Genomic DNA, 23,222 nt, shown 5'->3' with positions numbered 1-23,222 from the left:
AATCTTTTAACATAAATACAATTGGAAGTACCTTTCTAGCAGAAAGCCAGCTTTTTTATTTGCTATATTTGCACTATGCAAAATCGGAACATCAAAGAAGATATATTGTGCATATGAAATAAAGTGATAATTGTAATTTGGATGAGAAAGTGAGGGAGAGAAGAATTGAATGAAAATAGTCTAGTAAAGAATGAGTTGACCCCATCATCTGATGTGTACTACTTTTTTGTAACATCTCTTCATGACAATTTAATTAAGATACAAACCTTACAAGGTTGGTGCAGTGAATATTAGCATTAAGATCAGAACAATCTTACTGCTTCTGACTTCTTATGAAGCAATTCAAAGCTTGCAGTTTCTGTTCAATTTGTTATAATGACAGTGTTTAATCATGGGCTCTACTCTATAACACACTGCTGAATTGAGGTCACACATGTGACCATTCAAGCATGTAGCACATAATCTATAACTAAGATTTCTCTTCTGAATCCTTCTTAGCTGTATCATTAATTAACAGTACACTTATTTAAAAAATACTAAGTATTAAAATATCTTTTTATTTATTTAGCTTTGATTTGAAAAAAGCAGGGGAGTCTGCAATAAAGTATACAATGTGTGTTTGCAGTCTATTACACCATTACAACACTGCACTGGGAATATTGCTAAATCAACTTAGTTTTAAGATTTTTAATTAGAAACCTTCTGTTATACATCCTATGAGCATACAAGAGAGGCTTCTTTCCTCCTAGGCTCAATATATGTCAGCTCATTAGCAGAACACATATTTGATGGCTTTAAGCTAAGCTCAAACTTGCTATTTAACCTTACATGCTAATTACACAGAATGTCTCTTATAGTATGAGTGATACAGATTTATGCAAGTTAAATACAACTTTTACAGCAGCAATAACTGGGCTGACAAAGTGCTAACCACCATAACCCCAGTAAATAAGTGACATTGCATTTGGTCAAGATAAAACAATACCCATTAAACTAATCACTTTTACTGTGCTTTGTGCTGTATCTGTCATGCTGACTATGAAAATTTCCCTGTTGCTAATGCTACATGATTTTTAATGCTATTAACATATATATTAATAACTCCAAAGTCTTCAAAAACTTATCTAAATAGTCAATATTTGTTTATGAAAAATGCACAGACTTCAATGGAACTATATACTAACACAGTTATTTGCTGGAGCTTTGATGGATTGCCAGTCCTTTTATACCTTTGTCAGCTCTTGTTTTCTAGCTTAAACACACACGTAGCCCATAAGAAAAAGTCAGGTATTTTATATTCATATATAGAAATGTGTTTGCACGATGTAGTAATGAGAGCCTTATTGGAGGCCAAGGCTGTATATTCAGTGGGACAGAATTTATGCATCAAGGCCAAATTAGTCTTTAGCTCAAATCCAGTATCAAAATCAAGTCTTCATGAATATATCTTTTCCATGTCACAACATGGCTGTGCTTTGTACTCTGTATTCTCAGTCTGATCCTGAATATTGCTGAACATCCATATTCTTTTTCAAGTCAACTTCCAAGGCTGGCATATGTTTTTTTTCTTCAAGTACTGTTTCTTGAGAAAAGGCTCTAAGAGCTAAACTCATTTTTCTTTCTCAGATAAGCACTATGTATAACAAAATTTCCATATGGCTCAGGTCACAAACTTGTTAACCTTATGCATTCATAAAAAGAGTATCTTCTGCTCCGCATTTAACATTTCTGTTATCAATTGCCTTTATTACAGGATTTCTGCTAATCAAAACAGAGGCCAAGGCAGAAATAATGTGACTTTCAGTGTAATTGACATTTTACCTGAGGAAGCTGGTTTGAGAAGGTGACTTTGAAAAGGTCGTATACCTTTGGCAGTCATGGCCGGATCAGATGTTGAGTGACTAATTATGTTTTCCACAGCCTCCTGGCTCTTAGCTGTTGAAGGCACTTCTCGCTCAAGAGTTTTGGCTTTTACTGAAGGAGCTGAAAGAAGAACTTGCTCAGATGCTGCAAAGACTCCCATTTCCAAGGCTGATTCTTGCTTAGAAATATGTCGCCCCGTCGATCGGTTCCCCGAATCAGGGAGGGGGAAGGTTCCAATCCCACTGTCCAGCGTCCTCATCTGGCAGCAAGACTCTAAGGCACAGGAAATTAGTGTGATGGGATGGAGCTAAAGGTATTTAAAGTCAGTGAAAGCATCTGGGGAAAAAAGGGCATCATAAAGGGAAGGTTTCAAGGCCAGGGAAATGTTTTGCACTTTGTGACTGTGCTGTTACCTGTCACTGGAACGCTTTTGACACCTTGTCTAACTGAATACAAGGAAATACCCTGTTGAGGTGCAATGAAATTAAACAAGTGCCAAAACATTGACACTGGCCTGCTTCAGAGTAACAGTGTGAACGGATAAGTGGGACTGGTCCTGGAAAGCGGTTACAGATGGAATTTTAAAATTGTTTAGTTTGAAGGCCCACAGAATGTCTGGAGAGTACCAGTGTGAGGCGTGGAGTAGTGTAATATATTTCTTCCAACATAAACCCACACTCCACAAAGGTTTGGCCTCTCCATATCTCTGTTTTGCTAATTGTTTCTCATACAAGAAGGTGTTAACCAAAATGTATCATGCATTCTTACATAAAACTAAGATCTGCAGAATTTCTTCAAAATACCCATCTCTCAGAGCATCCTGAAAAACTGGGACAGCAACAGCCATGCCTGTGTTTACCTTGTTACGCTCTGGTTTTGCACATCCCAATTTGGGTAGGTGTACACAATGCCAGGGATACCTCTAGTACTTTTATTTTTCAGAAGCAGTATGGTCCCACACAGCCCTCCAGCTTATTCATCTTACTGGAAAGGTGCTGTACTAACCATGAAACAGGGAAAGATGCAAGTGTAGGTGTGTGCACATGGCTATCTGAGCAAACAGGATGGACTGGCAACCCCCCTGCCCTCTCATTCTCTATCAGTTTCCAGAGACTTCCCTTTTGTTTCTATAAGGGGCAAACAATGTTGAAAAGAGTGTGATGGCAAGGTCCTTCTGAGAGCTATAAACACCAAGGAGGGAACTTCAGCACTAATGGTTGGAAAATGAGCATAATTTAGGTTAAATGTCTGGAAACATCCCTTGACAGCAAGCTCTTAAGTCTGTGGCAGACACTCCCAAAGGAAGCAGAGGAATTTCCTTTGCTTTGAACAATTTAAGGCTACACTAGACTAAAGATATACTGCAGTGAACAATTGTACTCCAGCAGGAGATGCAGAATATGGCCCAATATATCTTCTCCATCTCTATTTTAGGTGTTTCTGAGTATTGATTCTTTTTTTATGATATGTCCATTTGTTATTTAAGTCTGTTGTAGTTAGCAGTCCTCTGTCAAGTCATTTTCATTATTTTTTCCTCTGCTGAGTTTCTAATACTCTCAGAAATTTGGAAATATTTCTCCCCTACAGGTTTTGCCTATTTGTTTTTGAACAGAGAACATTACCACGGTCATTCTCATTAAATATCTTCATCTCAATGGGCCTTTCTTGATAACAAGTCAGAAACAACTTATAGATAAATTAAATATGTATTTCTATTTCATGGTTCTTGTGAAAGGAGAAGCAGCCTTATATTTATGTATCCTCATTACCTTATCACTCAGGGTCGAAGAAGGACTGAAAGTCCTACTGAGCACCTGAACCATACAGGGCCTGGCTGAGCTGCAGCAGCAAAAACTCTATAATTGTCTTTTAAAAGGGCAACAGATAACTCTGGTTTCCCTCAGAAAATTGCTGCATACCAATAATTTCTCTCTGTAGGTAAAAGGAGGTAAGATGTGGAAGCCATGCCTAGCTAGCACCTACATTTTCTGTCACATTTTTGAGCTAATATGTCATAATGATTTTAGAAGTTGCTGAAGGTTTTCCAGGAAACATGAAGAAAAAAAAAGAGAATTATATTTGGTTCTGCAGCGTCAAAAGGAGGTATCCCATCTACTGAACCCTCTTACCTCAGCTATACTTCCTCTGAATTTTTTTTTGTTGTTTTTGAATAGCAAAATACCTAGCTAGAAGTGGGAATGCAGAAAAGCAATTTAAAATGCCAGGCATTGCCCTTGCCATTTTCTGTACATAATCAAGCTGAAACAGCATGTTAGCTCGTGGACAGGCAATTCTTCAACTAAAGGCTGTTGGTGAGAGAGCAAATAAAGAGAAATATGGAATAAGAAAGGACGTTTGTTATTTGCCTCTTAACCAAAAGACATCTGTGCAACACTGGTTGTGTTGGAGAGGCAGAGCTCTTCAGCAGAGACACTGAGCAAATTGAAAACACCACATAAAAGAACACGAAAGTCTGGGGAGTCCCCCCTCTCCTGTCTCTATGGTCAAAGTGAGACCTGATTTTGTAACCATTTCCACAGGGACTTTGAAGGACCTTGTAGTGTTGTTTCCTTTCTGACCATTCCCTAAGACAAAAAGTCATTCCCTCCTAATTATTACAGGGAAATTAAGTAGGATCAAAATGTGTATCAAAAAGCAAAGCTACAGCCTTTGCTAAGGGAGAGCTGGAAGATGGAAGCTTTTCTCTTCTGAGGACATGTATCTTAAAATGACATATGGATTGCTCTTGCCCACTGTTACCTTGTGTACATCTACGAATGGACCATGAAAGCAGTGGCATAGAATCAAAAGAAATGAACACTGAGGGCCAGACTTCCAAGAAAATACAATCTCCTGCTGTTTCTAAAATAATTGGGAGAGGGAGGGAGGAGCACACCAGAAGTATCACATTTAATTAGCAGGAAAAATAGTTTTAAGCGATTCTAGTCTTCCTTCATAGAGACTTTATCCATGATAAAGGAAATACACCAGGTGGAAAACAGATTTTTAAAAGAGGTCACTAATTTTTAGTTCTGAAAAACCACAAAAGGGTCTGGTTTTCAAAGCGCTCAATGCTTGGCAGCTCCCGTTGTGACTCTTAAAGACAGATTTTTTTGAAAATTCTGTGACTCAGCTATGTTGAAGAATCCTCAAAAACCTAGTCCTAAATCCAGACTACACCACAAAATTCTTTGTGGATTGTAATTTTTCATCACTGAAAGTAACTAATCAACCCCTACAACTAATACAAATAAAAAAGTATCTTTCAGACAATTTGTATTACTGAAAGAATGAATACACATTATCTTGTGTTGCTTTTAAATGTTTATGAAGCAACTGCAAAATAAAAAAATACGTTGTACATCCCAGTGACAGCTTTCAAACAGCTTCATGGCCCATCTGATTTCATCAGCTGCACTGACACTTCAAATTACTGTTATCAGTCAGAGCTGCACAAGACTACATAATGAAAATATGTAAAAGTTAAATCTCTGGTGCTGTGACAGTACCACTCAGTAGATGAAAAATGACTCAGTGAAACATTAAAGTCTGAAAAGAGTAATATATGAGCTTAATTACTTTTGCTTGAGAATTCTTCCTGATATACCAGCCAAATTCCTTGCCTGTTTCTGATTTTTTTTTCCCCTCCTCTTTCCTTGATAGGGAAGAAAGAAGCTCACAGAATGGTATTGGCTTTATAGTGGACACAGATAGACTCATTCACCATCAGCCATTTCTCTGAATAATCAGACTAGAATCAAAAGCCTGAAATACTGAAATAGCTCCTTCCCTCCCTCTCATCATGGGGATTCTAGTCTGGACCAAAAACAAAGTCCCTGGAAGTCCTACTGTAGAGGAACAATTCCAAACTGAAAATAGAAACAAGGAAGAATTTACAGATATTTCCTGGAGATCAAGAAACTCCTGACTGCATAGGGATCTTTTGATGACAGAGCGTTGTAAGAGCTCAGTGGAAAACTTGAGGAAGACCTTTAATTTTGAGAAGCCTCTAAACCACTGGAAAAAGGGAGTTAACACTGCATAAAAATTTTTCTGAAAGTTTTCCAAACTACTTCTCAATAATTTTCAAATTTAGTATTTTCATGTGCAAGACAATCCTGCAGTTCATGTCCTGCATCAGCTGGACACCACGGTAATTTGTACAGCTGGACAATCCTTTGCAATATTGCACCATCGCTGGTGCTTTACCAACATTTTCTGTATCAGTAAATCACCAAGGTCTCTTCAACATGGAGTCAGCACGCAAATTAGAGATGGAATAAAAAGGATCTGTGAAAACTCTGCACCACTCTGAGGGTCTGGACAAGAGGAGAGTAGGAAAGGGACATACACTCAGGCTGGCAGATATCAGGAATTCTAAAAATCAGATCATCACTGGGGAAAATAACTCTAGCAGCTCCTTCTGTAGTTTTTTTTTTTACATTTTCCTCTGAAATGCAAAAATTAAAGAGTTAGAAGTAAACATACCCCACTGATAAGAACTGACAGCTTGGAATTCATTGAAGTATTTTAGGGCATTCTCCTGAGCATAGATAATTTAAAGATGCATCTTAAATACAAGCAAATCATTAAACCTAATTATTCTTCAACTTTTTATTTCTTCTGAAAGACTTGAATTAGGCATAATAAGAGGAGACATTCCTGGATGGTGGCACACAGGGAAGGACTTACAGGTCAGAGAGGAAATAATTATAGGTCCTACCATGTTGTAACTGCAGTTTTGCCTCTCTACCCACTTGTGCCACAAGTGACAGAAGGCAGCTGCGTCTTAGTGCTGCTTGAGGGTATTGAGACTTCCAGAAGCAGCTCAATAACCTCAGCCATTCCCCACCATGATGTTACTGAAACACACTGATGGATACCAGATGCAATTACTGCAAACAGACCCTATTTCTACTTCAAATGACATATAAACAGTTTCTGTTTGGGGGTGGCAAAGTTACAGAAGTGTTTGTGTTACTTAACTTTGATGGCCAATCTATCTTAACATTCTTAAAAAGAGGACAAATTTATTTTATGTCAAAAAGATCACAGGTAGTTCTGCTTACATCAGCCTTTGTAGGTATAATACTAGTAGCACAAGGATATGTTTTCTTTCTAAGAAGCGTCCCACCTCATGAAAAATGTGGAATCCTCCCCTGTGCTCACCACTACAGCTGGCTTGAGATATTCCTCACATAAATTTTCAAGTTTTGGCCTACAAAAATGTACATGATTGACAGAAATTTCAGCTGAAATCTTTAAGTAACCACCAGAATTCTCCACAGAAAGCAGGCATTTTCAGGAAAAAAAATATCAGTCAAAAATAGCTCTGTATCAAGAACAGTTTCGCTGGGAAATTTCCAGCAAGCTGTTTTCAGAAGTACAGACTCAAGCCTTGACATGTTTTGAGTGGTACATAACACTGAATGGGCCAGCTTCAAGGAGTATCCAGGACATTAAAAATGGAAGGACGTAGTTCCCATCAGTAACAGAATACACAAATTTTAACACATTATTTTTCCTCACATTAGAAAGTTCAAGACTTCCCACTAAGCTGGCACGGGGAGCCAGATAACACATACTGTCTGTCTTCTGAAACACAAAGGGAGTATAGTTTTTCCCAGCATTTTGAAACATGCCAAATAAAAATTAATAGATTTTCTTTTTTTCTTTTCAGAAGAATATTTCAAATGTAGATAGGTCCCTACAAAATTCTTTCAAAAGTTAATGAACATCTTTGAGCTACATGTGGCGTTGGCACAAAGAACTTAAACTACAGATGGCAAAGCAGATCTCTTTATTTGCACATCCTTCTCTTCATCTGCAATGCTAAAGCAACCACAAAAAAAAGAAAATGTATTTCTGCCAAATCAATGTCAATTTAAAGTAGATTATTCCTTCTGGATTTACACTATAATTTGATCCAATTGGTCAAATATGAGTGCATTATTGTTTTCTATCTAGATCTGAGGTACAATCAGTGTGCAAAATTAAAGAACCCAAAGGCTCTCCAAGGTAAAACTAGAAAAGACCCGAGTTTCCACAGCCCTACACTCCCATGGGTACTGCACTGGTGGCATGGGATTATTCCCATTACATACTGAGGAGGGATAAACGGGAGGACTGTGCTGACTATTTTCAAATGATGGAACTTCATTCACGGCTACTTGAATCTGGGATTATAATTTATGCCTATTTACAATAACAATAAAGTAAATAAATAAAACTTATTTTACCAATTTATTCAGTGCTCTTTCTATTTTCTTCCTAGTCACGCTTTATTTTGCAAAACCCACAATCTTCAATATGTCATTCATCCATGATTTGTCAGTTGTCTTCACAGTTTTCCATGACCACAATCCCATCTGAAGTGTATTTTCTGAGTTGAAACAGATAATTGCTGCCTCATTTTAATTCCAGTCCCATCTTAAAATACATTTCTACTAGTAAGTCAAAAGATTAGTCTTAATTATTAGAGAATACTAGCAATCTTGTACTCCAATTTAGCAGTTATCTATGGACTTTTTTTTTTTCAACAAATGCTTCCTATGCTCCTCCAGGCATTTAGATCTGATTCCTGCATGCTTGTAATGGTGGCAAACTATGTGGAATAGGGTTTTTACAGAGGACAAAAAGAGCTGGAAAAAGAACTTGGATGATTTTTTGGATTTGTTACTCGACACCTCTCAGTGTCTGTTGAATACGAAGGTCTACATGCAGTTTTCCAGTTGGGGAAGTCCCACAACTAATGGCACCTGGAATTATCTCTCTTGTATTATGCTGTTACATTTACTTTCTAAAAATCTACTCACTGTTCTCAGGAGACAGGATATTAGGAATAGATATAATTTTAGTCCTAGAAAAGATATATTGAGATTCATTTGAAGAGCAACTTGAAGCTCTGTGTAGAAGGTAATTAAATGAGGACCAGGTGCAGCCTGGCTGTCAATGAGGCCAGCCTAGAATTTCTTTGGGGAGCTATTCCTCTCTTGTGGCTGTATATCCCCCTTTGGCTTTACATTGCCAATCAGCCTTACAACTTCGTAGCTATCTTTGAGAAAGCTATAGATGAGTAACAGCTGAGAAGAAGGAGAAGTCCTCACATCTCAAGCAAGGTGTGAATCCACGGTAAGCAACAGGTCTGCTGCAATACAGGAATGTGGCTTTCCCAGACTTTTTCACCAAGCAAAGCCTTCTGTTTCTCTCAGAGCCCTGAAATGTGAAGGTTGGGAGCCAGCAATCACACAGTCTCAGGAACATTTTCCTGGGGATGGCTCATTCAAGGCAGGGATGGATGCTCCCCTTCCTCTAACAGGAAAGACTAACAGCCCTCAGAAATCCTGTCTGTATGTAGCAAAGCCTAAGAAAGGATGGTTTGTTATTTACTCAGTTGCTAAGGGCTGCCTCAGCCATGCCTTTTCCATGTAACCACAGGCCTTTATCTCTCTCTATGCCCCAGTTCTTCACATTAAAACACAGAGCTAATCCCACTTCTCCAGCATTGGAGTGCTGCCATGAGGATAAAGAACGTAAATGTTCGGCAGCCAGTGCATAACCAACCTGCAATCCCTGCCATGAATAATACTTGTGTAGAGATACCTCCACTCAACTTTTCTGAAGGTTGTTCAGCAACTAACAGCAAGCTGCAAAATACTTACAAGAAGCATTAAGATTGGTGTTTTGCTGATATTATTAGAGGCAGCTGGTTTATTTTAAGAAAAACTGCATTAAAACACAGTTAGAGAAGTGAAGAGGTCAGACTTAGCATCTCAGAGACATGGGCTCCACGTGGTGCCCAAGGGAGCATTTGGCTGCTCCATGGAGGGTTTCTGTTCACTGATGGCTGTGCTGGAGGCATTTAAGGATAACGGGATGGAAGCACTGATTTACTTACTGTTAAGCAACTCTTATAAATTGGAGTTTGGTTTCACTCACATTCAGATACTTTCTTTGATTTTCTATTCCCAACAGATAGGAGTAGGGATAGTGCTTTAAGCATAAATGCTGTCTCTGGTAAACATGGACCAATTTCTAAGTGCATAGGAAGCTCTGGGTTTTGCAAATGCACTAGAAAACTTACTATATTTATTTTGTAACGTCACTGCTTTTTGTTTGTTAGTACAAAAAATACTGAAATTAAAGCCACATGAATATTAAATTAAGCTTTAAATAATTTATTTTTAGTTTTGCCCTGCAGATGGCTTTACTTAAGGGTACTGCTAATGAACACTTAAAAATATACATGCACACCTGAAACAAACTGATTTTATTTCTTAATTGATGAAAACTTATTAGCAGAGTGAGTGCAGAGAGCTTTAAGTAGCTTTTAGGTGCATTATAGTCCTTCCATTCTGGTACACAAGTTCAGCTCCTCCAAACCAGTGGAACCAATGCGGAACTAACTGCAGGCAAGCAGGAGCTGGTATGAAACCATCATGATTTGAAGCCAGAAGAATGAACTAAGACTTTTTTTCAGGATATCTATTTTTTGCAAAAAAGGTATGCCATGTTACATGGTGCTACAAAAACACCATTAGAATGACCACTTTGAAACAACATACTGCACCTCTTTGCCTATTAAAGATAGGAAGTAGAGAAATTACTCACTGTAAATATATTGGTTGATTTCCTTTCCCTTTCCTAACAGTGAATTTTCCAAACACTGAGAAATTGAGTTCACCTAGTATTAAAAAAGTATGCACTAATTGCATAGGTATTACTCCTCTCTTAGAGTGATTTTTTTTGAAGAGTCTGTTTTTCTATGATCTCCAATGATGACTAATTGCATAATCCTATGTCAACAATTCAGGTGTCAGACTGAAGACATGCATCAAAGCTCAAACTCAATTAAAAACAGCAACAAAATTAGGAACAGGCATCCTATCCTCAGAACGAGAATCTGGAAATGCATATGCCAATACAGCTCAAGCTTAATTTATAATTCAGGTAAAAATGTATTTTTCATAAAGTTCTACTAGATTTCATTGTAGGAAAGGAGCACAAAATCCCTGTGAGCACGGATGAAACACATGTTTAAAATAGCCCAACACATCCTCACTCAAAATGCTTTTCAGTTTGCTCAGTTGCACTTCAGGTATATGAATTAATGGGAAATGCATGACTGAAGCTTCATACACACATCCACAGATGGCCCTTGCCAGGAGCAAAAAACATGTAAAGTAGAAAAATTTCAAATAGAAGGACTCACACTGCTATAGAGAATACCAGAGTGTACTATCCTGTGAGAGGCAGGATAATCAGGCACAGTGCTGATTTGGGGGATAAAAATTAATATAGATTGGGCTAGACTGTAAAGAACTGTAAATCAACACAGCAGCATTAACTTCAAATAACTTGGCCATCCTGTTTAATTGACATTTTAAGCCTGAATGAGACCAGCAGATTCTCAGTATCTTGAATAATAATTAGACTGTATCCTACATATAATGCATAAAGAGACACACTTCTCCTAGTGATAAAATTTGGTATTTCTGGGTGAATAAATGTAAGGTAAAAGAAGGAACTTAACAGCAAATCACTGCGGCTAATAAGGAAGTGTTGATCAAAAATATTAATTCTCTCCACAGAGGGAAGACAAGCTAGACAGTAAGACTGCAGCAGAGCTGTAGAAGAATTGGCAATTAGACAAATGCTATGTGTACTATCTTTAAAGTACAAAGAAATGATTTGTCTTTGCCAGACTGTGAAGAAGGTAAGATGACATAAATTAGAAGACATTAATGGATGTTAGTTTCTTATTATTCACATTGGCAAGGTTCTCCATCATCTTCACAGGATACAAGTATCAACTAGAAAAATGCACAGAAAGTTTCACTCTGTTATCATAGGCTCCTCCAGACCATTATTTTAAAATCAATCCCTGCAGCAATGTCCAAATGCCAAACAAGAACACAGCACAGCTGACACTATTCATCCCATTTCTAGTGGTTCAAACCCACACAATGCCATTCCTCTCTCAGCTCACTCCATCCTGCAGAGTAGCTTGTTTACCTTCTCACTCATATAAAAACCATGCAAAACCCCCAGTCATTTATTTTAATGAAATTCCACTGAGAATATGCAGAGCAGCTCAGTAGAAGGAAAGGACATTTAGTCAGCTTTATGCACCAGTGTATTTCTGATGAGCAAGGCCTAGCATGGTAATTAAGGCTGTTGCACACTGCCCTGCAAGGCCACTCAACAGCAGGACCACACCAAATCTTCAGCAAGACAAATATTGCAGCATAACAACAGAGGACTGCTAAACGTTGTGTAAAGTCTCCCAAAGAAATGGCCAGAGACAGACGTAGAACAATATCCTTGAAGATTTAAAAAACTTGACTGATGAGGTTCCTGAGCAGGACTTCCAACCGTGGGGGATGTTTCTACACGCAGGACAGTCAGTTCTTGCAATGCCCACTAGTTATTAACCCAGACTTCCCACCAGTGATGACTCATTTTAGCTGCTCTGGTTCAGAAAACTAAGCAAACAACAGCCACAGGTCATTTCAATGGTGTTGAAGGATCAGAAAATGAAGATGTTGGAATACAAAAGGGGAAGAATAGTGCTTGATAATTGCATGGAAATGTAAATGCTTTGGGGAAATTACAAGGAGGCAGTAAATGGCGTAAATTTAGAGGGACTGACTGAGATATTTTGGTAAGTAAAAGTACAAATGAAACTGCTTTTTACCCAGTTGAGCTCAGTTCACTCAGCTGTACACTTTCACATATGCCTCCTGTCTGTATAGTAAGACCATGGTAGGTAAGATTGTGATGGTCTCTCACATCTTCCAGGACACTTTTGGCTCTAGATTTTGAGGCTTTTTTGGTTTGTTTCAATTTTTTTTTTAATGAAAAGGTTTGGATCCCAGCATTGCTCAGGGCAAGCAGTTTATTTTACTATTTATTAATTCATCATTGTTCTAGCAGTTGGGAACTCAGCCCTTTGGATTAACTGCCAAGCTGGAAGCTGGTTAGATACGGCAAGTGAGCAGGTTTTTAAGATGCCTGCTACACAACCCCCATTTCAAGGCTCTAGCACACTTGTTAAGCAATACAGCCAGGACCTACAGATCTAACACCTACCTTTCAGCTTCCACGTGCACACAGGGCTTGGGAAAACAGCTTTGTTACGATGTGCAAATAAATCCATGCATACTTGTACCATTGCTCATATAGGGGGTGCACGAAAAATCTAATACCCTATCACAACTTGTATCAAATGGAACATTTTGCAGATGTGTAATAGGAACAGACCCAGGCTGGAAATGGATTCAGTGATAACTGGTTTTGCTTGATGACTTTTATAGACAGCAACCTCACGTATAGAGACTTCTAGGCATTCCACAGCTTTGCTGTAGTGTTGTGATGGGGAAGATAAAGCAAACAATTTTCCTTTATCTGAAAATGTGTAAATGAATGATTCAACTGCCATATCAGTGATAAGATGATTGCTAAATGGTTCTTCTCAACTTCTATCAATGGCCTGATGAAAGGAATTAATGCTGACAGTGATAAATTGTTTTTTCAGGCAAGACAATGACAAGAGAGAACTTCTTTCGAGGTCAGAAGACTCTATCAGTTGAATATTGTTCTTCATTACATGCATTGGAGGCATACAATGATTTGCTGGGCATCTAAGCAACTTGTGGCTTATCCCTTTGCCTCTCCACAGGGATGTGAATTGCCTCTCCTTACTGAATGCACAGGCTATAATACAGATCAGTTTGCTCACCATCTTTCCTCTCTCATTTATCCAGTTACATTTATCTCAGTAATCCACCACAGACCTCACATAATCTGTCTCTAGGTTTGGAGGGTTCCTTAATGTAAATGTGTTTGCTCAAATATATCAGACTTAATGGACACGCTCTAGGATGATGCATGTCAAATTTAATGTATTTACCATATTAATCAAGCTTATTTCCTTCACATCTATTTCAATTCCCCAAAAATGAGAAAATATGAATTTAATAGCTGTTTACTTAGTACCCCAGTAAACACACCCAAAGCTTCAGTAGTTTGCATAATGGTGGACAAAACCGGGTGTTTGGTTTGGCAGAGGAGGTGCCCAGTACTTTTTTTCCTCTCATTGGAAACTTGGTACAAGCTTATTAAATAAGCAGAGGGACTGCTATTGTTTTCATAAAGCTTTGGAATAAGACATTGGATAATTTATATAAGTAAGCACTATGAGTATGTACATTAAATGGCACATTCAGAAATGAAATTTGAAACATACTTTCTCAGTTCCAGTGTTCATCAGATCTAGATTTCAGGAAGGAACCAAGAGAAACAAAAAAAGCAGATTGCACTGAAGCAAGGATCTGTTGGTTAGAAATGGTTATTGGTATGGATACAGAAAGGCAGGCTCTGAATGGTAGTCTGGATTTGTGGGGAGTCAGACAATGAGCAATACTGGGGTACCACACAGGCAGTAGAGTGACCACCAGTTTCAAATGATGGAGGTGAACAAACAGGAAGAGAAAGCTGAGACACGAAAATGGATATATTTGTGGGAAAAACATACATTAGAACCAGGAAGAAAAGAGGAGCCAGAAACAAGTTTATCTGGAACACTAGAAAGAATGCAGGTCCTTCTCATAGAAAAGTCTGCTCATTAAATGTGTTTTCTTATTATCATATAAATAATTTCATAGTATGGCTTAGTATGGCTGCTGAATAAAACAAAATCAGAATACAACAGCCAAGGTTATCCTCTTTAGTATTTGATATGTCAATACAAACAATTGTAATGCTGTAATGTAATTCATTTTAAGTCAAACCCACTTCTATCTGCAATGTTACATGTTCTACCTTTGCTATCAGTAGATCTGTAAAATTGTTATCAAGGAGCTAGCAACTTAGCTGTAAAACTTGCTGTGAGGGACTTTCCTGGTTTCTACTGAAAATGGAGTTTGATCACTTTGCAGCATACAAACCTTAAAGAAGGGGATTTTAAAACAAAATGCAACATATAAAATACCCACTACACTTCCTCTCTAGAACATGAAGCATCTAAGTGATTCAACCAAATGCTCTAAAGAAGACAAATCTCCAAAAAGTTTCTTCAAAAGAAAAGTTTCTTCCTTTTTCTGACCAGATTGCCTTTAAATTATGCTGCAAAATCCTTCTGAAAGGTTGTTCTTGGAAAGCAGCAAAAATGATGATAAAGCCTGCTATAAGGCAGATGATTATCACAAACTTTAATGGAATTGAGCACTGGGCTACTGCAGAGCTACAAAAGAATCCCTTGACCTCGGTGTGTGTTTTTGTTCTGGCACAAAGCTGCAAAGTCGACAGTGCAGTTTTAATGTTGCTTTGATTGTGTGGAAGCCCAACCCTCTACCCAGCTAGAGACTTTTCAAAACCCTTTTAAGTCTCTGAAGGCATTTGCTCTGTATTATCTACAAGGTTCCCATTTAACACTGGATGAATCCTTTTTGAACAACTGAGCTGGACCTCCAATGAAAATTTGACAAAAATTAGTTCCAAGTCTTTCTTCAAAGTTTCAAAAATCCTGGCTACATTTGTCTTCATAATCTTTGTCCAGCTCTGAATTTCACTTGAAATTCTGCAAACAAACAACAGGGGCCAATGCACAGTTAGGTAATTCCTTTCCAGGAATTGTGAATCTTTCTACTGTGGATTCTAACCCCAGCCTGCCTCAGGGGTTTAATTCCCCACAAACCTTTGGTAGGAAGTACCTTGTGTTTCCAGTGGAGCAGGCAGTACCAATGACACCCAGATGTATTTTGGATTGCTACTACCAATTGTCCTGTTATCAAATATTTGCTCTCTAGACAACCCACAAGCAAACTGCAGGTCTATTCAGATTGTTAAAATCTATTTTATTTTTAGCAGTGATGTTATTTTGATGACAAAAATCTACCTGCAGTGATGTCCCTGTTGTAAAAACTCAACAGGATTTTACTAAACAATGAATCTGGCCTTTAAGCTCCATCAGTGACATGTTAAATAAAACATTTGAAATCATAAGCTTTCCAGTTCAATAAAACCATTTATTTAGATGAACAGCCCATACTTTCATGTACTCCCTGAATTTCAGTGCTTTAGACCAGAAGTGTTTGTTTGATTCACTTATGTTGCTAAGGATGAAATGACTGCTGGAAATCCACTATGGAGAATAAACATATTCACACATAGAAATATCTGTGACAAAAAAAGAAACCCTCTTTCTTTGTATTGAAACCTGAGAATAAATTGAATAGACTTGAAACTTTCTCAGACACTTCTCATCAGCCTATTTATGCTGAGGCTGTGTTTTGTGTGAAGCTTGAGTATATCATTAGCAAAAAGCTTATTCCATGCTGACTTGCTCCCCTAGCAAATTTGCCACCCATTTTGGGTAACAACGAGAAAAGGAAACTGGACTCAGAAAATTTATCATCATGCAACTTTCAAGCTGGGGTTTGATAAATCACTGAGAAAATGGCACATTCAGTCTTTCCCTTCAGCCTCAGCAGAGGTTCATACCAACACTGAAGAATGATATGATTAATTATGACTAAATTTCCCTTTCATTACAGATATATTCCCAAAAAGAAAACAGCCTGGTAATTTGTGTATACCCAAAAATACTGTTGCTGCATACCCTAATATTCCCATGAGAAGCTGTCTGCAAGAAAGAGTTCTTCAGTAATTAGCAATTGTTTGCTTGTGCCATGGATTTTTGACTTCTCCCTTGAAGCTGTTTATCAATGAAAATTCTTAATGCATTATAATTAATACAATCACAGTTTTGCAGAAGCAGCTGCTAATTTGAAACAGTACTTGAAATATGAAACATTGAACTTTTTAACAAATGCTTTGTTCCTTTCAAGATGTCCAATTATTACATTCTGCATGTAAAGGTGTCATCTGTAACTGCCTTGTAAGTTTTTGGGCCATTGTGACAATGGGGAAATTCAAGACAAATAATGACACTTCTACTCCCTCCCTTGAGGGGAACAGAATTCTTTTTCTTTGTAAAATGAAGGCACCTTTTTTATGTTTACATGGGAACAATACTGTCAGGAGCTCGCCACATCATCTGTGCATTCAATAAAGGAATTTTATTTATAGGAATACTTGAAGGTCCTGCTGTACCTCTCTGAGCTGGGGACTCTGTCATGACATGAAGGGGAAGTCAACCTTTTTATCATGTCTGTCCTCTTACTAGGTACTTTAGCATTTTCCACTTCATCCCTCTTTCAAAACACAACTACTTTATTGCGAAGGGCTGGAGGAAAGAGCTCTGAAGATGGCTGGACCTCAAAGGGATACTCATGGATCCTTAGGTCTGCTGTCTGTGGGGGTGGGAGCACTGGTAGTGTGCTGCCAGGGCCACGTTTGGCTTCCTCACTGACACTACAGCAAAGGCATCCAGGGTATAACATATTTTTAAAAACTTTCAAAATGGTTTAGGTATATTTTGAAGAGCCGTATACCACAATATAAATGACTGCTTCATATGGAAATGATCATGTGTTCCTGGCATATAAGTATATGAGGAGGAAAATTGTATATAACTGGGCATTGTTGCTTTCTTTCAACTGAGCAAATCTGAAGAGCCAGCAAAATACTTAAATTGGTTTAGATCAGCAACTGACAATTAAAAACCTAGTAACTGGTATTTTACATGTTTTTTGATTAATGCACCTAGCAATATTTCACTATTAGAATGTGATGAACCAGAATTGTCTCCCATGACACCTACCTAGAAGACTGTCATTAGTATCTTGTTTATTAGTTAACTGGGCAGGACTGATGTCAGTTTAGTTATTTTAGTGACAACGACGGCAACATGTGTTTTTCCTGCTGTATAAAAACCATATCCCCTGCTTAATCATAGCCTTTCTACATCTTCTATACATTCATCTCTAAGTCTGTTTTGATCAAACCCAGTGGAATAATGCATTAAAATACAGCTAAAAACCCACAGTGAACTTTGTTTTCTTAAAACAAGGAGGAATGGCCTTAAGATGATGGAGAGTAGATTTAGGAATTAGTAAGAAATTCTTTAAGAGCGGTGATGCCATGGAACAAGTTAGTGAGAGAAACTGTGGCTGCACAGAGTTTCAGCAGGAAAAAAAATCAGTTTCTATGAAACTTTGTAACAGAAAAATGCCAGAACCTCTATCAAGGAATTTTAAAAGCACCTGACCACCTGCTCCATAACCACTATGTCCTGTCAGAGACTCACATTTAGTGCCTGTGGTAGGAACAAAATATTAATACTCTCAGAAGCCACCAGCACAATATATTACAGGACCGAATGAGAAAAAAAAAATTCTGGTAACAGAAAATAAGTCCTTTATGCACAGAATGATTGGCATGCATTTCTGTTTGCAGGGCTAGTGCCTACCCACACAAAGAATGCCCTCAGAGTCCCACATTGTACAAAGATCTTGTTATTCAGTTGCTGCCATGGAGCCAGGTTATGGCTGAGTTCTTGGAGAAGGAAGAGTTTAGGATTCTTTCCTTCAGGTAACACAGCTAGAGTTTATTTGCCTGAATTTGGGACTGAAAGAGCTGTACAAGTCAATAAAGCATGCAAACATTTAAATTATTTGCCCCCAAAACCAATGTGTTTTGACATGATACCTCTGTTTGGACTTGCTGGGTTGGCAGTACTAGTGAAATGAAAGAGATTCGTGCTAGAAAATATGGAATCAGATTTTAACTTTTTAATGAAATTTTTTACTGCAGTCTCTATCTGCAAAGGGAACTTGCTAAAGGTGACTTTTTCTTGTTCAATCAGTTCCTTATACTGACACACTGCTCTAATACAAACCTCAGACTTCTGGTGTGTCCTCCATTGCCCATTAGATATTTTTACATGTACTCAGATTAAAAATTAGTACATGCCAATCACAAGGCAGGGTGGATGGTGCTACCCTTCTACAGCAAAGGCAACTTTGTTTTCAATAACAGCTTTAAGGTCTCCTGAACAGACACCTGTTTGCTTCTCCGTGTGGTTTAGTTTATCACAGTAATTATTCTGCTATTTAAATTTTATTCTGAATTTTACTAATTGAAGGCCAGATGACAGAGTTACAGTATGTCAGTGTTACTCCCACTGAATATGTCATGCACAACAACCCTTATGTAACCCACTAGTCCTGGAGGCTGAAATGATCTTTCATAACCACATCCCGAGACTCTCCAGTCAAGCATTGCATTGACCACAAGGGTAATGGTGTGTACTGATCTCATGCATTTGATGGAATCTGGCTATCCAGGAGCTAAATGAAGGCTAAAGCTGACATAAGGGGGCAAACAAATAAAATAATGAAAATTAAACATGTCTTTTTCCCAAGAACTGACAGCAATAAAACGCAGTGTAAAATATAATTTTGTACCTATCACATGACTCTGACATGTAGTCCTTGTCATGGTGTCCTCCTCTTCTTCTTGCAGGTTTTCTGTGACTACTTTAGCCTGTACATAGTGCAACAACAAAAGTGAAGAACATCTGTGACTCTGTTTATGTTGTTTCATGACAGCTACAGAAAACTGTTCAGAAATAAATCAGAGTAAAGTTACATGGCAGCTGAGTGGATCTATAGCCTGTCTTATTCTGTGAATGATATCCAATGATAAAAACTTTAATTTCATTCAAAATCACAATATGCAGCAGTGAAAAATAACCTTGGAAGATGTGCTTCTTCAAAATAAAAACCTAATATATCGTACGGTATCTCTTTAGTTCAGTTTGCAAACACTGAACTTTGGCATTTTTATTTCCACCTCTGTTTAAAAGCATTTATTAGCTAGACAGAGTGAAAAAATTAATTTAAGAATGCAGTGCAGTCCAAGAGCCTGTATGTGGTATTCAAGTTTGTGTTATTCAAATTCCTCAGATATTCTGGTTTTTTTCAGACAAAGATGTATCTTCACCCGTTATTCTGCAGTCCTATTTCCCAAGTGGACAGATAATCTGAGAATCTCCCTGGCACACAGTGAAATCCCCCTCCACCATGTGCCATCAGTGGCCACAATTCAGATCCAAGGACATATTTTCCTGCCATGCTACATAAATCAAACAGGAATAAAGATACTTCCAGGGTGACGAGAGCAGGAAAGGCAGCACCACAGAAAAAGTTGCTTTCAACATCTCAGGGTTCTTAAATTATTTGCTAATCACTCTCTGCTGTTTTAGACTGCTCACAGCACACTCACAATAACAAGAGCATATTTTTAAATCTAAACTACTGGAATTTATCATCATTTGCACGACACATCTTCAATCACAGTGCAAATCCTGCTTGCTGGGTTACACAAGTAGCCCTATTGACCTCTTGTGACCAGCCCAAGTAACACACCAAAGATTCACTCTACATTTGTAAAAGTGCATTTATCATCTCTCAATCCTAGGGATTTGATCACATCTTTTCTTTCTTCCAAAATGCTTCTCCAAAATGAGGAGGCGAGTGATCATTTGGCATCCAGTTCCGGGTGGAACAGTTTCTCACATTTGCAGAGTGCATGGCCAAGTGCTGCTGTGACATTTGACAATATTGCAATAGATCCCTGGGTGCTCCCCAAACACACAGACTGCACACATGGAGTGTGACACAAAGCTCCTGGTGTCTCGGGTTTGGTGCAACACTTCCACCTCACAAAGTGAAGCCCGTGGCTGTTCTAAATCACACGGGGCTGTAATAAAATCACAAAGATGAAATGAAGCAGTGTGGCACAGAAGTGATTACATCTCACCTTAAGCTCCAGCCAAGGACATGAAAAAGTACTGGAGGATGTGGAATATCCTTGGTGTAGGCTATAGTGTTATGTATTTCTGCTGGCTGGCCTTTAGAGCAAAGTGCTTTTTTGATGAACGCTAACGGGAAGTGTATCCCTCTGAAGGTGAATGCACAAGGCCACCACTGGTAGAACATTGCTTTTTCCATAAATTCAGTGGAAGTCCAGCAATAACATTCTTTGCATGAACAGAAATCAGAGGTAATAGGTGCATGTGTTATGGCATAACAGTGCCTCAAGCCTTTACCTGGCACATCATAAGAAAAGTGATTTAATCATCAAAAATTAAATAGCTTTTAAAGGAAAAAACTTGCTAGAAAATTAATGTTAAAAACTGTTCTGGGCCGGATTTGAAGCAGCAACATATATCTGATAAGCAGCTTGGAAATACAGCAGCTTCTGCACTGAACCGTAAGACTGAGTGCACTTTGCATTGTTCAGAAAAGAAAAGAAATCTTCCTGGTTTAGGGTTTTTCAAAAGATTTATGCTGTTTTCTCCAAAAGCTATAATTTTGTCTTTTTATGAGAAAAAAAATGCACAACAGGTCGCTCTACTGCATGTGACTGTTTTCAGTCACAGCTATCTCCCAGCCCTTTGCAATTTGCTTCAAAGTAAGCAGACACCAAAGAATAACTGGAAATGATAGTAATAAAATTCATGAACTTTGAATTTAAAGACTTTGCATTGTTTTTCTTTTAGAAGTTTGGAGGACAAGATGAAATATCACATATTGAGGAATCTCAAGGTATATCTCTTTCATAAGTTAGCATTAATAACCATAAGCACATTTTAAATCTCATTATTCTAGATGTCCTCAGTCTTTTGGCACTAGATATTTCTTTCGAATTAAGTGCCACAGTAAACACAATATGAAACTCAAAAAGTGAAACATATAAATGTAACTTAATCTTCAAAAACAATATAAAATACTCTGTTTCCGTGCTAACAAAAGCATGTATGGTGTAGCAGAAGTAATGCCTTTTCACCATGACTAACATGTCCTTAAAAACTAAATAGTATAATTAGCATATCTCCATTATTTACATACATTAAGGACAATCTTTGTAGTTCCCTCATAAAATGAAGTGTGTTTCTCGAAGATATACTTAAAACGCTATTATTGCAGCATTTAGAAAGACTTCACAAAATGACAGACAAAAAGCACAGCAAATTATTGCAGCATTAGAAAATAATAAGTTAGAAAGAAACTGTAGAAGCAGTGTGTAGAGTTTTTTGTACTTCTGTACAGTGAAGATATACCCTAAGCTGTCAGGACCATATTAAATGGGGCATAGTTAAACTGAGTGGCTCTGATAAGGGGCTCTGCTTTGCTATCTAAGTTCTAGATCAGTTGGATTGAATTTCCTGCATATTGCACATTTCCAGACTTTCATTCTCTCTCTTTCCTTTCCGTGACACTACAAGGACAGCCTTAGATATGCTTATAATTTGTGGTTTTATAATGCAGGAGACATCTACATTTTCAAAGAAGAGATGATACCAGAGGAGTCAGGAGGAAAGTTTTCAAACACATTCACTTTGCATATGTTCCCTGTAAGTTTTTAAAAAATGACCTTGCAGATGTTTCCAGGAAAGACATCTGTATTAAAGTAAAAAAAAAAAGAAAAAAAGAAAAATTTGCCTGAATTTGAAACATGTATGGAATGCCTTGACTTCAAGCATCCTAAACATCATCCCTAAGCTGAGCTTTTTCAGCTCCCATTATGAAGCTTTTTGCAATGCTCCCAGAGAATTTGTATTTCAGATTCCCTCAGATGAAATATTTGTATGTGCTGCACTTCAGTAACTTGGTTCTATCAGAACAACAAAAGCAACAGCTTCACAGTAAGCATTATATTTGGCACAAGTTTCCAGACTGTTAAAATTGTGGTTATGGCTAATAATCATCATGATAATGTGGACAGGACAGCTATCTCAGGAATGAGGTAAAAAATCCTATAGGGCTAAAGCATCTCTGTTCTCCTCGTGCTGGACTTTAAATCATCATAGGATAGGCCCTTGCTTTTTAAAGGCAAGACACTGCTCATTAAATTCTGAGGTAAATTAAAAGAAGCTTCACCAGGAAGGGCACCCCTTCAGCCTGACTTTAGGTTACAATCCTAGACTCTGTGTGAACGCTTCTCAATGCAGTAAAGTTAGTCCAGAACCAGAATCTAGCAGCTAACAGAAAATAAGATGATTTTTCTTCTACATTGCAACATTCCTCCTCTCTGGGTTAATTAAATGATCAGGTACAGTTAGTACCTTATTGAAGAATAAAACTAACTACAGGGCATTAACAGGGAGATTTTTAATGGCACAAAGAGAGATGCAGGTCCAATGTATGTTTTTGCTTTTGAACATTCCTTCTTGAGTGACAAATATTCCCAAATGTGGTGAAATACTTTGTGTTTTCCACATCAGCTATGCACTTTTTGGCTTAATGACTTCTATAATGTTCAGAGGAATGTTCAATACTGGCATGCAATTTTCAGGGAAAGGGGGAAAAAAAATTAAAAAATAATGGTCCTATTATTTCACTCTACTACAGTATGATTATAGCATCATTGTGCATGTATCTTCACTGGAC

General features: G+C 37.9%; 1 protein-coding gene across 11 annotated transcripts in view; it reads right to left on the bottom strand.

The window, feature by feature from the left end:
• NCKAP5 (NCK associated protein 5) overlaps nucleotides 1–23,222 on the bottom strand; it is a 380,196-nt gene that overhangs the window by 31,701 nt on the left and 325,273 nt on the right. For 7 of the 11 annotated variants that reach the window (XM_042040728.1, XM_042040726.1, XM_042040727.1 and 4 more), the window contains 2 exons: nucleotides 19,233–19,311; nucleotides 1,822–2,136 (listed from right to left, as the gene is read on the bottom strand). The exons of 1 other annotated variant lie outside the window; for it this stretch is intronic. In XM_042040728.1, the coding sequence (XP_041896662.1) occupies nucleotides 1,822–2,136; nucleotides 19,233–19,311 (394 nt within the window). The remainder of the gene's footprint in view (nucleotides 1–1,821; nucleotides 2,137–19,232; nucleotides 19,312–23,222) is intronic. 3 more of the 11 variants (XM_042040730.1, XR_006018146.1, XM_042040736.1) reach the window with 3 other exon arrangements.

Source organism: Corvus kubaryi, unplaced genomic scaffold (assembly GCF_017639235.1).
Source record: "Corvus kubaryi isolate FWS band 111438036 unplaced genomic scaffold, C.kubaryi_AGA036_p1.0 37396, whole genome shotgun sequence".
NCBI classification, from domain to species: Eukaryota; Metazoa; Chordata; class Aves; order Passeriformes; family Corvidae; genus Corvus; species Corvus kubaryi.
Note: the sequence above shows the minus strand (reverse complement) of the source record. Positions and strands in the feature narration are given on the sequence as shown.